This window comes from Oncorhynchus nerka, linkage group LG27 (assembly GCF_034236695.1).
Source record: "Oncorhynchus nerka isolate Pitt River linkage group LG27, Oner_Uvic_2.0, whole genome shotgun sequence".
Lineage (NCBI taxonomy): Eukaryota > Metazoa > Chordata > Actinopteri > Salmoniformes > Salmonidae > Oncorhynchus > Oncorhynchus nerka.
This window is the reverse complement of record NC_088422.1, coordinates 72,092,902-72,106,101: the sequence shown is the minus strand read 5'-3', so window position 1 is coordinate 72,106,101 and position 13,200 is coordinate 72,092,902. Positions and strand designations below refer to the sequence as shown.

Below are 13,200 nucleotides of genomic sequence, written 5' to 3'. Positions count from 1 at the left end.
GGGCTATTTACAGATGGGCTGTGTACAGCTGCAACGATCGGTAAGCTGCTCTGACAGCTGACGCTTAAAGTTAGTGAGGGAGATATAAGTCCCCAACTTCAGTGATTTTTGCAATTCGTTCCAGTCATTGGCTTCAGAGAACTGAAAGGAAAGGCGGCCAAAGGAGGTGTTGGCTTTGGGGACGACCAGTCAAATATACCTGCTGGAGCGTGTGCTACAGGTGGGTGTTGCTATGGTGACCAGTGAGCTGAGATAAGGCGGAGCTTTACCTGACCTGGAGACAGTGGGAAAACTCCAACATTCTATAGTAAGTATACACATGATTGAGGTATACTATATTGCGTAGTATAGTTTTCTACAGTATACTACAGAATTCTATAATAAGTACCGTAGTATTCTATAGTAAACCGTATTATTTTTTCATGTGGGGCCCTTCGTTTTGTCACCAATCAGAGACGTCTAACTCATCCATGTGCTCTCTACTGTGCTGTGGACATCACTAGCAACACTCAGGCTCAAACACTGGTACATTCTTATTTAGAAGGCCATTTTTGGGAAACTGACATTTTATCTATCCTCTCTTCTAGCTCGAAATGAAAACAAGCTCAAATCTCAATGTTGTTTTATGATAACAATCCTGAAAATTTAGAACCGAGCATGGAAAAAAGTCCTTTCATTACTCAGTCCCCTGGTCTTGGAATTCCCTCCAAGCCAATCTAAAGTGCCAGGATCTGGTAGGAGTTGTTTCTAATTGTCACCTGATGTCACTAGTTTGCGTTTCCTTACGTAAGGAAGCATGTTGTTTTACTTAACAAACACCACATCCACTGTTTGTTTGCCGGTGTATTTGTGCTGTTGCCAGCGTCTTCTGTCTGTGTTGTCCATTTTGTCTTACATCATTTTTCTTATCCCCCGTCCTCACAGGCGCCATTTTGCGTCTTGCCAGGCCGTTATTGTAAATAAGAATTTGTTTTTAATTGACTTACCTGGTTAAATAAAGGTTCAATTAAAAAAATATGGCAATAGGCCTAGTTCAGTGTGTGGAAACACGGAGATGAGAAGTTTCCTTTATGTATTATTCCACCCCTGATAATTCTCACTTTCCAGAATGTTTCAAGAGGGTGTCCTTTCCAACCAGAAACCTCTTTCACATTCATTCCTTCCACATCACATCCATTCAAGCACCTAAGCACAAAAGACCATCCACAGCCTCAGTGTTACAATGAAATGGTGCGACTAGTTGAAGTTCTTTCTCCATTAATGCTCCACCTGGGACCTGGAGGGAAGCAAAGAGAAGCCTATTGTCTGTCATTAGGGAGCTGTGGTGTTGTGTGATGGCTGACTGACAGGGACAGACCTCTCAGGAAGCCTGATGATGATGAGTCCTGTTAAGAGCAGAGGAGCCCCTGATAGTTCATTGAGTGGTGGGTTGGTGAGACCAGTGTGAGTCTGAGAATAGAGATCTATCAGCCCAGATGGACCCTGCAGCCTGCTCCAATCAGCTCACAAAAGTGATATAATTACCAGGGCGGGAGGGGAGAGGGCCGCCACCTTTTGAGTTCTCCCGGTCCCCCCTTTCCCACCCACCCATTCTACCACACTACAAGCTTACTGATTGTGCCACTCCTCCTGGCCCAGCCGTTATCCCCCCTCCAACAACAGGCCAATTTGTCCCTGCGGCCCAGTACCCCACACCCACCTGCTGCGTTATTTAGCCCCTCTCCTGCACTTCAATGGCAGGTATTGATTAGAGAGCGACCACCCCCCCTTCACGTTCCCCGAAAATCTGCCCCCCCCTCTTCCCAGCAACCTTTAATCTGATTACAGGCTTTCTGCAGCCTTTCACATGGTGCTGGCCCCAGGGGGACAATGGTGGGTAGAGTGGTTTCACACACACTCCCAGGGTCATGTGATCCAGGAGAGGAGCTCCCTCCACTCTCCTCCAGCACCCCGGGACTATAGGAGGGTCTGCCCACCTGCCTGTCCTCCTACACTCTTCAAACACAGGATTAACAGGGACATCTCTGTTACAGTCCCACTGCCTCCTCCTCCTCCTGCCTTCTGCATCCCGCCTCCATCCCCCTCTGTCGCCCCCCCAAACTCCCACAGCCTTGTTTGATTAGCCAGAAGAAGATATTTGAAGCCATTTCCCTCTCACTTTCTCCCCCCCAGTCTCATTCTTTTCCTCTTCTGTCTAGCATTCTCTCTCCCTCCGTTTGAAGCTCCAATCCCTCCTCCTCATGGGAAAGCTATGTGAATCAGGGAAATCGCTGCTCCACCCTCCCTGCTCTCCCCTGCTGTCCATCTAATTTATCCCATGTAATCCCCTAAACCTGGGCTGGAGTTGTTGCATACTGCCTTAGTGTCAGGGTTCCTCTGGTTGACTTTCCTCCCATCAGGATTAGAAGTGAGGAATTCCTCATAAAGTCACTTCAGGACTCAGGGGCCAAACCTAGGGACATGCGCTCACTGAACTTACTCCAGAGTAGATTCATTATGAGGAAGCTGTCCAATTCTCTCCAAATGCAGGTATATACAGTATATTTTGCCACTCATTCCTGTGGAAGACCATTTCCATTGTGAATAAATGGTCCCTGGGAAAATATTCAGCAAACTATTGTGTTCAAACTGATAGTTAAGATAAGTAACATCATAATTAAGCTTAAATATATAAATCAAAATGTATTGTGTTCTCTTCACTCATAAAACCAGCTGGTTTGCCAGGCAGGCACAAAGCTAGTGTCCACACAGAGTGTTTAGAGTTCATTAAACGCCATGGTGATGGATCAGGAAATGACCCTATTGACTAGTCTGTCCAGTGACCCGGGATCTCTGTTAGGCCTCATTACCATGAGAATCCTGGGATTGGAAAGGTTGCCCTTGAGGGTGACCAGTCTGGTATGACGAAAATGGACAGGCCACAGACCTCTATCAGGCCAGCTCATCCCCTCTCCTTAACCCACCACACCCACATATATGCTCAGCGAGCAATGATATGGTTTGCTTTCTGTCTGTGTTTATGGTCCTACTAATAACCTCCCTCTTTGACCTGATGCAGATACTCTTGAAATAGAAATGTGTATGGGTATATGAGAGTGAAAGTAAGAGTTATTCAGGGGTACTTGGTACAATGATGGTGATAATCATGTCTGTCAGACCTATAATGAACATACCATAGAGAGTCTCAGACAGAAGACACAGGACATATTCCACATCAGTGGCATATTTAACCTTTATTTTGACAGGGAGTCAATGCTGAGACCAAGGTCTCTTTTCCAGATGAGCCCTGTATAGCACAACAATACACATCAAAATACAATATACACACAAAACTACACATCCATATACACATTAAAATACACAACAATACATTAAAATAATACCTGTTCACAGAAAACACAGAGCGAGAGATGAGGGGAGGGACTTGGCTGAGAGTAACAGATGGTAGGGCCAACACCAGGCCTCTGACAGTTAGTCAGAGGGGTGCTCTTCACTTCACAGAGTGTGACAGAGATTGATCTAACCTTTAACCTCTAACATGTTGCCATATAAGGCTAAACAAGTGTCTCTGGTTATGTAATACAGCCCCTTGGGCCCCTGGATTGACCTCTCTAAGCCCTCCAACTCCCAACTTTGACCGGAGGAAGTGGCCAGGCTAGGTCACAATGACATTGGGGTGTGCCTCGTGAGTCAGGACAGAGAACCCTGCTACGTCCCTCTCAGACTGGCTGTGGCTCAAGGAGCAGGTTCTTTTTTTTTTACTAGCTCAGATTTGAACACAGGGTGAGGTCAAAGGTGCTGGTCTAAGATCTCACTTAGTGTAGACAGGACAGAGCACCCTACATACAATAGCATCACACAATAAAGGTCCAAAGCTGATTCCTGGTAGGTATGTTCAGAGTAATTAGACTAGAAAATAGTGATTTACAGCACTTCTATGAGGAAAACAGTTGAGCGCAACACACTTTTCAAACACACCTTTAAGTTACCACTGAAGCACTAGCCTAACCAAGAATATAGTGATAGCCCAAGAAAATTTTCAAAAAAAGGATTAATTCCTGTTAAACAAGTTGGAGCACTCAAAAAACAGGCAGCGATAGGCCTGCCTAAACTCTAACCAAGAATGTACTCAATACAAATAAATAGCTAAACTTTTGGGTTAGTGGCTTTAGACTAAAAAACTGTTTTATCAAAGTTAAAATACAGCTGCTGTATTAAGCCTCTAGAAAATACATGAAAATGCCAGTTAGTCATATTTAAACTTGCAAATATACAGACATTAGATCAATTTCAGAGGCAACTTACATAATAAAACTCCTTTCAAACTCTCCTTGGTTGTAATCTGTCCCATCTTGTTACAACTACAGTCAATAACATTTACATGATTAATATATTCAAAACAATTCAAATAATATTACTGAACTGAAATAGAAGACTTACCATGACTTTCAAACAATCACCAAACAATTCATCATCCTCAAACAGACATGGTCACATGGTGCATGCCCCATAGTACTAGTCTCTCCAAAAAGGGGTACTTTTCACGGCACTTCCATAGAAAGTGATTTTTGTAGCAGGTTCGTTTTTGCTAGCTCTGACCCAAATCCTTTTTCTTAACCTTTAACCTCAGTCTCCTAACGTGTTACGTTCATGTTCCTAATCTGCTGTGAAAAAGTAATTTTGCGTGCAGTGAAAAGCGGTTCCCCTCTCCGTATTTGCTGACTGCAGTTGCCTTTTAAAAGGATAGAAGGTCATTGATTTTAGCCCTTCATTACCTCACCATAGTGGTGGACATTCAAAAGGCCCCACCTGTTACAGTTCATGTTGATCATGCTGGTCTGTATTTATATCTTGTGTACAGTATCTTCTCATTCACACTGAGCATGACATCAGATATACACATACTAACATTCATTTTGCATGACTGTGGAGCTATCAAGGAGAAGAGGCAAACAGTATATTTAACCTCACATTTGATTTATTAAGTTATATGAGTAGCAACATTTAAATAAACATGATTTTAACAGTACAGTAAAAACATAATTAAGAGGTGGAAGACATAGAGGGCATCTCAGAAGGCAGGGGATACATTGAATCATTAGAGATAGTGATGAAAATGTGTTGGCATGTACATAGCTTTAAAAGCTGTTTAAATACATCATGTCACCAAAAACGTTCAAGTAAAGTTTAAATGTACTTCTACACCTCAAAACTAACTCTTTGGTTAAATACTTTAAATCTTTATCCCAAACAAAGAAAACGATCATATTGGGGACTCAAAGGGTACTCCTGCATTGTGAAAATAGAGCACAATTACTTTTGGTTTTTCAGAGCACTAGAGACAAAATATTCACTTTGAACTAAAAGTAAACTACTGTCCTCTTTACATCTTTCATCTTTGCATCTCTTTACTCTTTGCACCAGCTATATTAACATACAATTTTCTCTGAAAAGAAAATGGGAAGAAAATGTACAACATACAAGGCCACAGAATGAGGATTGGTCAAAGTAATTTCATGAAAAATCCTTTCCTCATCCTCATTCAATTCAGTGGTTTTGATCAAAGATTTCACAGTGTGTGATTGTTATATATATATATATATATATATTACACAGTATACCAATGCTCAGGAAAAGCTCTATTGGCCATTTTCTGTGGTAGGTTATAGTTAGACACACATCATGTGGATTAAGTGCAGATCTTAGAGGTCCTTTCAATAGATCAGCATTCTACCAGAATTCAGGACACAATGTTCCGTGCCAGTGCATATCCATATAGGAAGTGTATGTGATCTAATGGAGTGGGTGGTGGCTGGTGGGGGGAGGGGTGAAGGCACGTACAGTATCTAATGGCTTCAAATTTAGGTAATGACCTTAACATAAGATGCAAGAAAGAATGTTTTAATGTGCCTTGTATAGGTGCCTTCATTTAGGGGGAGTGCGGTTGTCTGTTGGATTTCCGTGGTAATTCCATGGTCCAGCAGGACATGTTTGGGTGGTGGTGTCCTCACACCTCTGTATTTAGCTTTCACAGTGTTCCACAGAGAAGTTGGACTCAGATCTGTTAGGAGCAAAATATGACAGAAAGTGAAACAAACATTTTTTCCTACACTATTCTATCCTGTGGAATGATTAGTCATTACAATCAACAGAGAACATAATGGTTTGAAAAAAGATTGGATTATCTATAAACAAGTACTGTATTCAAAACGAATCCTTGATTATAACTTCAACAAATCACAAACTAGTTTTGTGATATGGTCAAACAGAGCATGCTGAATGGACTTACAGGTCTTGCTGCTTGTGGATCATGTGGTTGTTGTACTCCAGAATGGGAGGGATGCTCTCATGATGCTCCTCCTCTTCATCAGGGAGCTGTGAAGAAATCATAGGTGATTTAGGTTTTATTTTCATACTTGTGTGAAATGTCTTCAGTGTGGTCAATGTAATGCAATAGTTCTATTGTCTACTATAGTTTTTTTCCCTCCATTTAGTCATACAAATTCAGATGAAGATCTCAAAGGTGGTCTGTAGTTCATCACGTGAGACTAAATCAAAGACAATGGCACCACCCAGTGGTTGTATTGTGAACAGCAGGTGATGAGTGGCTGGTTCACTTACCTCCCAGTACACCTCATCATCGAAACAGTTCTCATCAGCAGGATCTCCCCAGATGGGTAACTTCAGGATGGAACCTGTGAACAGAGGAGATAGTGTCAACTTCAGTCCCTCTCCTTCAGGCACGTCACCCTCTATACGACCCATGTCACCTCTAGGTCACCCTATAAAATGCCCATGGCTGGCTAAACTCACCGACTATAGCTCCGCCTACAACCCCAAAGACGATGGACACACACATTCCAGCGGCCTGGTATCCACCCTGAGTTAACACGGTTCTGTCCTTAAAGTCTCCAGTGAAGTCAAACGTGTTGATCAACCTGGACGGAAAATAACAATGTACAGAATCAGATTGTGTCCCATATTTAGGCTTTATGTTGAGTCTTCTAATGACTGTATATTTCCAACTAACTGTCAGATTACAGGCTAAACTGTGACTGTGACATAATTTGTTTGGCGTAAAATGACATTAATCGTTTAAGATATGACCTGTGACATACAGTAACTGTGTGATATGATTGGTTGATGAGAGGTTGTGGGGGAATATGTGTTCTGATTGTCTGGTAACAAGGATGCATGTTCAGGTTCATGTGGTTTGGCTGTGTAGCCTTAGACCCTCGGGTCTCCTGACTCACCCCTGCTTTCCGTAGACTGACTCGCTGGCAGCTGCAGCAGTGATGGCTCCAACTATCCCGCCAATCACCCCAGGCATGGCGTGCAGGTTGTGTATTCCACACGTGTCCTGAATCTTCAGTGTCTTCTCCAAGAAGGGCTGGGAGGAGACGGGGAAAGGTTTAACAACATACCCGCAACACAGCCAAATAGTGTATTACCGTTTATGGCAAAGGAATCTGCCCAATAAAGATTAGGCAGCCATTTAGAGTGCTATACCTTTTTTTGTGTGTGGCTCAACATCATTCATAAGAAGAAAATAAGAGTTGTAAGAGTTGTCATGATTTTCTTTGGACAGATCCTACTAAGCCTACAAAACAAGCTGTGAGTGACCAGGGGTGAGACTCACAGAAATGAAGATGTAGCCCATGGTAGAGATGATGCCGCAGAAGAAGCCCACGATCAGAGCGCCGTAGGGAGAGATCATAAACTCAGCCGCTGTCCCCAAGGCAACACCCCCCGCCAGGGTGGAATTCTGGATATGCACCTGTTAAGCAAGAGAGAGCACCAGTCATGACACTCGTAAACTTGTCAGTCAACAAGATGAGCGCAGAGGAAGATTGTGCAGACTGAGAGGTTGTCAGTTAGTGTCACAAATACACAGTTACAGAGAATGTACGTCCAAACACACACACACGCACGCACACACACACACACACACACACACACACACACACACACACACGCACACACGCACGCACGCACACACGCACGCACGCACGCACGCACACACGCACACACGCACACACACACACACGGTTCCTTGCCATGTCGAGCTTGCCAGTCTTCTGGGAGAGGCTGGAGATGGCCACTGTGGTGAGGACAGTGGAGGCCAGACACAGGTAGGTGTTGATAACTGCCCTGTGCTGACCGTCTCCATGGTCAGTAATGGCCGAGTTGAAACTGGGCCAGAACATCCACAGGAACAGTGTGCCTGAGGAGAGAGAAGGGACAACACAGTTAAAACACACCGATCATTACACACACTTCAGAACAGGAACAGTGCCATGGCAGAAAACTTCTACAAACTAAAGATAGGTCACCATCACCAGAGGGAGTGAAACCCACACAGAGCAAATCAGAACCATTCATATGTTTATGCAATGGACAACTAACTCACCGATCATGGCGAAGATATCGGAGTGGTACACAGAGCCCTGCATACGCTTGCTCTGGTGTAAATTAGGTCGGTAAAGGACCCAGGAAATGGTCAGACCATAATAACCTCCAAAGGTGTGAATAACCATGGAGCCACCGGCATCCCTAGCCTGTGGGGACAGAAACAGTCATTTGTTACCAGGTGTACCAAACCATGTGATTACGTGGCTGCAGGCCATTGAGGTTAGATAAATAAGTTACTATATCAGGGTTAAATTAAATGAATTCAACCATGGCTAATACAGTGTGTTTAATTTAATAGTTGTACGCCCAGAAAGTGCTTGATGGGACTCACATGAAGTAAGTTCAGAATGATGTACTCTTCCACAGCGAACAGAGTGACACCAAACAGGGTCATAACCAACAGCTGGACCGGGCTGACTTTGCCCAGCACTGCCCCGTAGGCTATGAGACAGCCCGCCACACAGAAGTCAGCATTGATCAGACTGCAGATAGAAGACACAGGCGGGTCGGGTGGAGACAGATTATTACTGGAGAGTCATGCGAGAGAGTCAGTCATGTATACAGTAGTAAAACCTGAATGACTAGATCAGTAAGTAATCCTCCTTCAGGTAATCCTCCTTCAGGTCTTTCAGGGTAGCCTAGTGGTTAGAGCGTTGGACTAGTAACCGAAACGTTGCAATATCAAATCCCCAAGGTACAAATCTGTCATTCTGCTCATGAACAAGGCAGTTAACCCACTGTTCCTAGGCCATCATTAAAAATAATAATTTGTTCTTAACTGACTTGCCTAGTTAAATAAAGGTAAAATAACCATTCTGCCATTGTTTCAGTATGAGTAGCAAGTCACTGATTAAGCCTCCTCCCCTCTCCTATGTGTGTGCACACCTCATCAGTTCTCACTCTAATTACTGAACAAATTGCAGCCTCATAGATGCACATCAGTGCGGTTGCATACCTTTCAACACCGATTAAGATCTTTCCTGTCTGGGGGTCTAGAGAGTGGAACCAGCCTTGCATAAGCAGAGCCCACTGCAGGCCGAAGGAGGCAATGAGGAAGTTGAAGCCGACCGCACCGAAGCTGTACCTCTTCAAGAAAGTCATGAGGAACCCGAAACCCACAAAGATCATCACATGGACATCCTGGAAGCCTGGTTAGAAGGAGAATGAGAGAGAGAATTATTCAAAGTGTGAAATAAATCCTAATAGTTAATGCAACATGTTATTGCATCCAATGCAAGGGGGTCTCAGTTGCATAGTTTTTAAAATAAAAAATCAGTCCTGTACCATTTGGTCAAAGTTTTATAGCTGTTAAGTCGACATGTTCAACTGGAAATGTCATCATCAGATTAGCACGTTTATGATACACACCCTATCAGTTTACACGCCAGAGCTACAGGTAGGATATAATCCCTGACAAATCAAAACACATCATATTACAAGAGTAAACAGATGCCACATAACATCACAAGTAAACTTAACTTGTCACTCATTCAGCCTGGCTATCAGCAAAGATGCACCATCAGAAGCTGGCATAAACCAAGCTTGAATCAGACAAATTGGAAATAACCACTGACCTACATTTGGTAAAGAGGGTAGGTAGTTTTAACCCACGTTAGAGAGGCAAATTTGGACTGCCACTGCATCTGTCCACTAATGAATAGATGCTTTCAAAATAACTCAGACTGAGATCGTTGTCCAGGGGATTTCACAGGGGAAATTGTCAAACATCCTAGAGATCAAAGGTTGTCATCTGATCAAACAGCAAGCATGCTTCTTATTAACAACCTGATTCTTTATCATTTCAATGAAGATGAAACCATGAATTATACATTTACTGTATATTGTCAACCTAAAGGATGCACCAGGCAGACCTGTGATTATGAATGTACTTACTGGGGTATCTGAAGTAGAAGTCATTCTCTATGTCGCTGGTGATGTTGTGATGGGCCTTGGTCTCTACCCAGTGTGTGTCCGACTCCTCGTCGTAGCGGATGAAGACTCCGAAGAGGATGATCATGGCAATCTGCCAGACGAAGCAGACTACCGGCAGTGTAAGACGGATGTTGGTGTTCTTTTGCTGAGAGAAGTAGTCTTTGCATCCCTGGATGCAATTCCCCATGGTGGAGGCTGAGTAAGTACTGAGACAGTGAAGCTCTTTGACCTGCCCTGAGTGTGGCTGTGACCCTGAAACTACAGGCTGTATCAGCACAGGTATATATGGACCAAAGAGAGGTGTGTCCTCAGTGTGAGCCAGCTGTTGCCCTACCCAGCGCCAAACCCTCCCTCCCCCTTCCTGCCCTCTGGCACCTTGATAGATGACATCTGGCACGAGGCAGCAGATAGTCCTGTGCATTTGATTGTTTGTCCCAAACAACATGTTGCATAAGAGGGGTTAGAGGAAAACTTTTTTTATTTTGTTGCCATTTTTTGTTGTTAGAGGAGATCTCCTTTGTTGTTACTGGGCAACAAGCAACCTGGTCTCAGAGAAAGAAGTATAATACTATACATCCTCCAAGATGTATGATACGTTAAGTCATCCAATTTGTATGCTATTGTACTGTACAACCGGGTAAGACATACGATTGTACACAGTACCAGTCAAAAGTTTGGACACACCTACTCATTCCAGGGTTTTTCTTTATTTTTACTATTTTCTGCATTGTAGTATAATAGTGAAGACATCAAAACTATGAAATAACACATATGGTCTAGTAACCAAAAAAGTGTTAAACAAATCCAAATATATGTTATATTTGAGATTCTTCAAAGTAGCCACCATTTGCCTTGATGACAGCTTGCATACTCAACTGGAATGCATTTCAATTAACAGGTGTGCTTTGTTAAAATGTAATTTGTGGAGTTTTTTCGTTTTTGAACAAATCAGTTGTGTTGTGACAAGGTAGGGGTGGTAGAAGACCAAGTCCATATTATTGTGTTAGGTTCTCAATGAACCGAGTAAAACACACGGACGATTAGTAAAGCTTAAACCAAGTTTATTCACCCATTGGGTCATACAGCTGCATAAGACAAAAACATATGTCCACCAGTGGTAGTATATATACCCCAATTTGGGAGGAGTCTCCTCCTTCCCTCTAAATATTACACCTTTATTACTATTCAGGATGTTAAGTGATGTAGGCAATAAACTCTTCCTTCTCCCTTAATGTGACCTGACCTCAACCCCCTTCCTCACTAATCCACGGCTCTCCATTATCAGTGACCGCAATTATGTGATTGCCTCTCCTCTACTCAGCACCTCCCAAAGCCCCCTAGCTCCTCCTGACCCAACCATATACATTCCTCCAACAGATACCCATTAACTTCTGGTGTATAAACAAGACTAAGGCACTCCTCATGTCTCTAGTGTAAGTGATTATTAACAATATTTAAGTTTAGAAATCCGAACCCATCAATAGCAAGAACAGCTCAAATAGGCAAAGAGAAACGGCAGTCCTTCATTACTTTAAGACATGAAGGTCAGTCAATCCGGAAAATTTCTATAACTATAACTATGAAAATTGTGCAGTTGCAAAAACCATCAACAGCTATGATGAAACTGTCTCTCATGAGGACCGCCACAGGAAAGGAAGACCCAGAATTACCTCTGCTGCAGAGGATAAGTTCATTAGAGTTACCTGCCTCAGAAATTGCAGCCCAAATAAATGCTTCACAGAGTTCAAGTAACAGACACATCTCAAAGTCAACTGTTCAGAGGAGACTGTGTGAATCAGGCCTTCACGGTTGAATTGCTGCAAAGAAACCACTACTAAAGGACATCAATAAGAAGAAGAGACTTGCTTGGGCCAAGAAACACAAGCAAATGACATTCAACCGGTGGAAATCTGTCCATTGGTCTGATTGCAAATTTGTTGGTTCTAACCGCCATGTCTTTGTGAGATGCGGAGTAGGTGAACAAATGATCTTCGGAAGTGTGGTTCCCACCGTTAAGCATGGAGGGGGATGTGAAATGGTGTGGAGGTGCTTTGATGGTGACACTGTCAGTGATTTATTTAGAATTCAAGGCACACAACCAGCATGGCTACCACAGCATTCTACAGCGATACGCCATCCCATCTGGCTTGCGCTTAGTGGAACTATCATTTGTTTTTCAACAGGACAATGACCCAACACACCTCCAGGCTGTGCAAGGGTTATTTGACCAAGAAACAGAGTGATGCATCAGATCACCTAGCCTCCACAATCACCCAACCTCAACCCAATTGAGATGGTTTGGGATGAGTTGGACTGCAGAGTGAAGGAAAAGCAGCCAACAAGTCTTCAGCACATGTGGGAACTCCTTCAAGACTGTTGGAAAATCCAAGTGAAGATGGTCGAGAGAATGCCAAGAGGGTGCAAAGCTGTCATCAAGGCAATGGGTGGCTACTTTGAAGAATCTCAAATAAAAAATATATTTAGATTTGTTTAACACTTTGTTGTTACTACATGGTTCCATATGTGCAATTCCATCGTTTTGATGTCTTCACTATTATTCTACAATGTAGAAAATAGTAAAACTAAAGAAAACCCCTGAAATGAGTAGATGTGTCCAAAACGTTTGACTAGTACAGTACTTCCTATAATTTTTATTTCACCTTTATTAACTAGGTAGGCCAGTTGAGAACAAGTTCTCATTTACAACTGCGACCTGGCCAAGATAAAGCAAAGCAGTGCGACAAAAACATCAACACAGTTACACATGGGATAAACAAACGTAGAGTCAAACACACAATAGAAAAATATATGTACAGTTTGTGCAAATGTAGTAAGGTTAGGGAGGTAAAGGCAATA

At 43.0% G+C, this 13,200-nt stretch overlaps 1 protein-coding gene across 1 annotated transcript; it reads right to left on the bottom strand.

Annotated features, from left to right (window-relative positions):
- Positions 1-4,956: 4,956 nt before the first annotated feature.
- On the bottom strand, positions 4,957-10,596 carry LOC115112371 (ammonium transporter Rh type C). The gene is made up of 11 exons (XM_029639391.1): positions 10,306-10,596; positions 9,368-9,560; positions 8,744-8,894; positions 8,411-8,558; positions 8,058-8,224; positions 7,640-7,777; positions 7,254-7,390; positions 6,814-6,938; positions 6,622-6,695; positions 6,290-6,375; positions 4,957-6,061 (listed from the first exon to the last, which is right to left on the bottom strand). The coding sequence occupies exons 1-11, from the start codon at positions 10,529-10,531 to the stop codon at positions 6,022-6,024; spliced, it is 1,485 nt and encodes a 494-aa protein (XP_029495251.1). The 5' UTR covers positions 10,532-10,596; the 3' UTR covers positions 4,957-6,021.
- Between the last annotated feature and the right edge of the window lie 2,604 nt (positions 10,597-13,200).

What these genes read in the sequence shown, in the direction of transcription:
- LOC115112371 (XM_029639391.1), bottom strand. Translation starts at nt 10,531, where the DNA reads ATGGGGAATTGCATCCAGGGATGCAAAGACTACTTCTCTCAGCAAAAG. An exon ending in AGACTGGCAAGCTCGACATG is followed by an intron (nt 7,778 to 8,057) that starts GCAAGGAACCGT and finishes CTTGCTTAACAG; the next exon opens with GTGCATATCCAGAATTCCAC. An exon ending in ATGATGAGGTGTACTGGGAG is followed by an intron (nt 6,376 to 6,621) that starts GTAAGTGAACCA and finishes ATTTCTTCACAG; the next exon opens with CTCCCTGATGAAGAGGAGGA.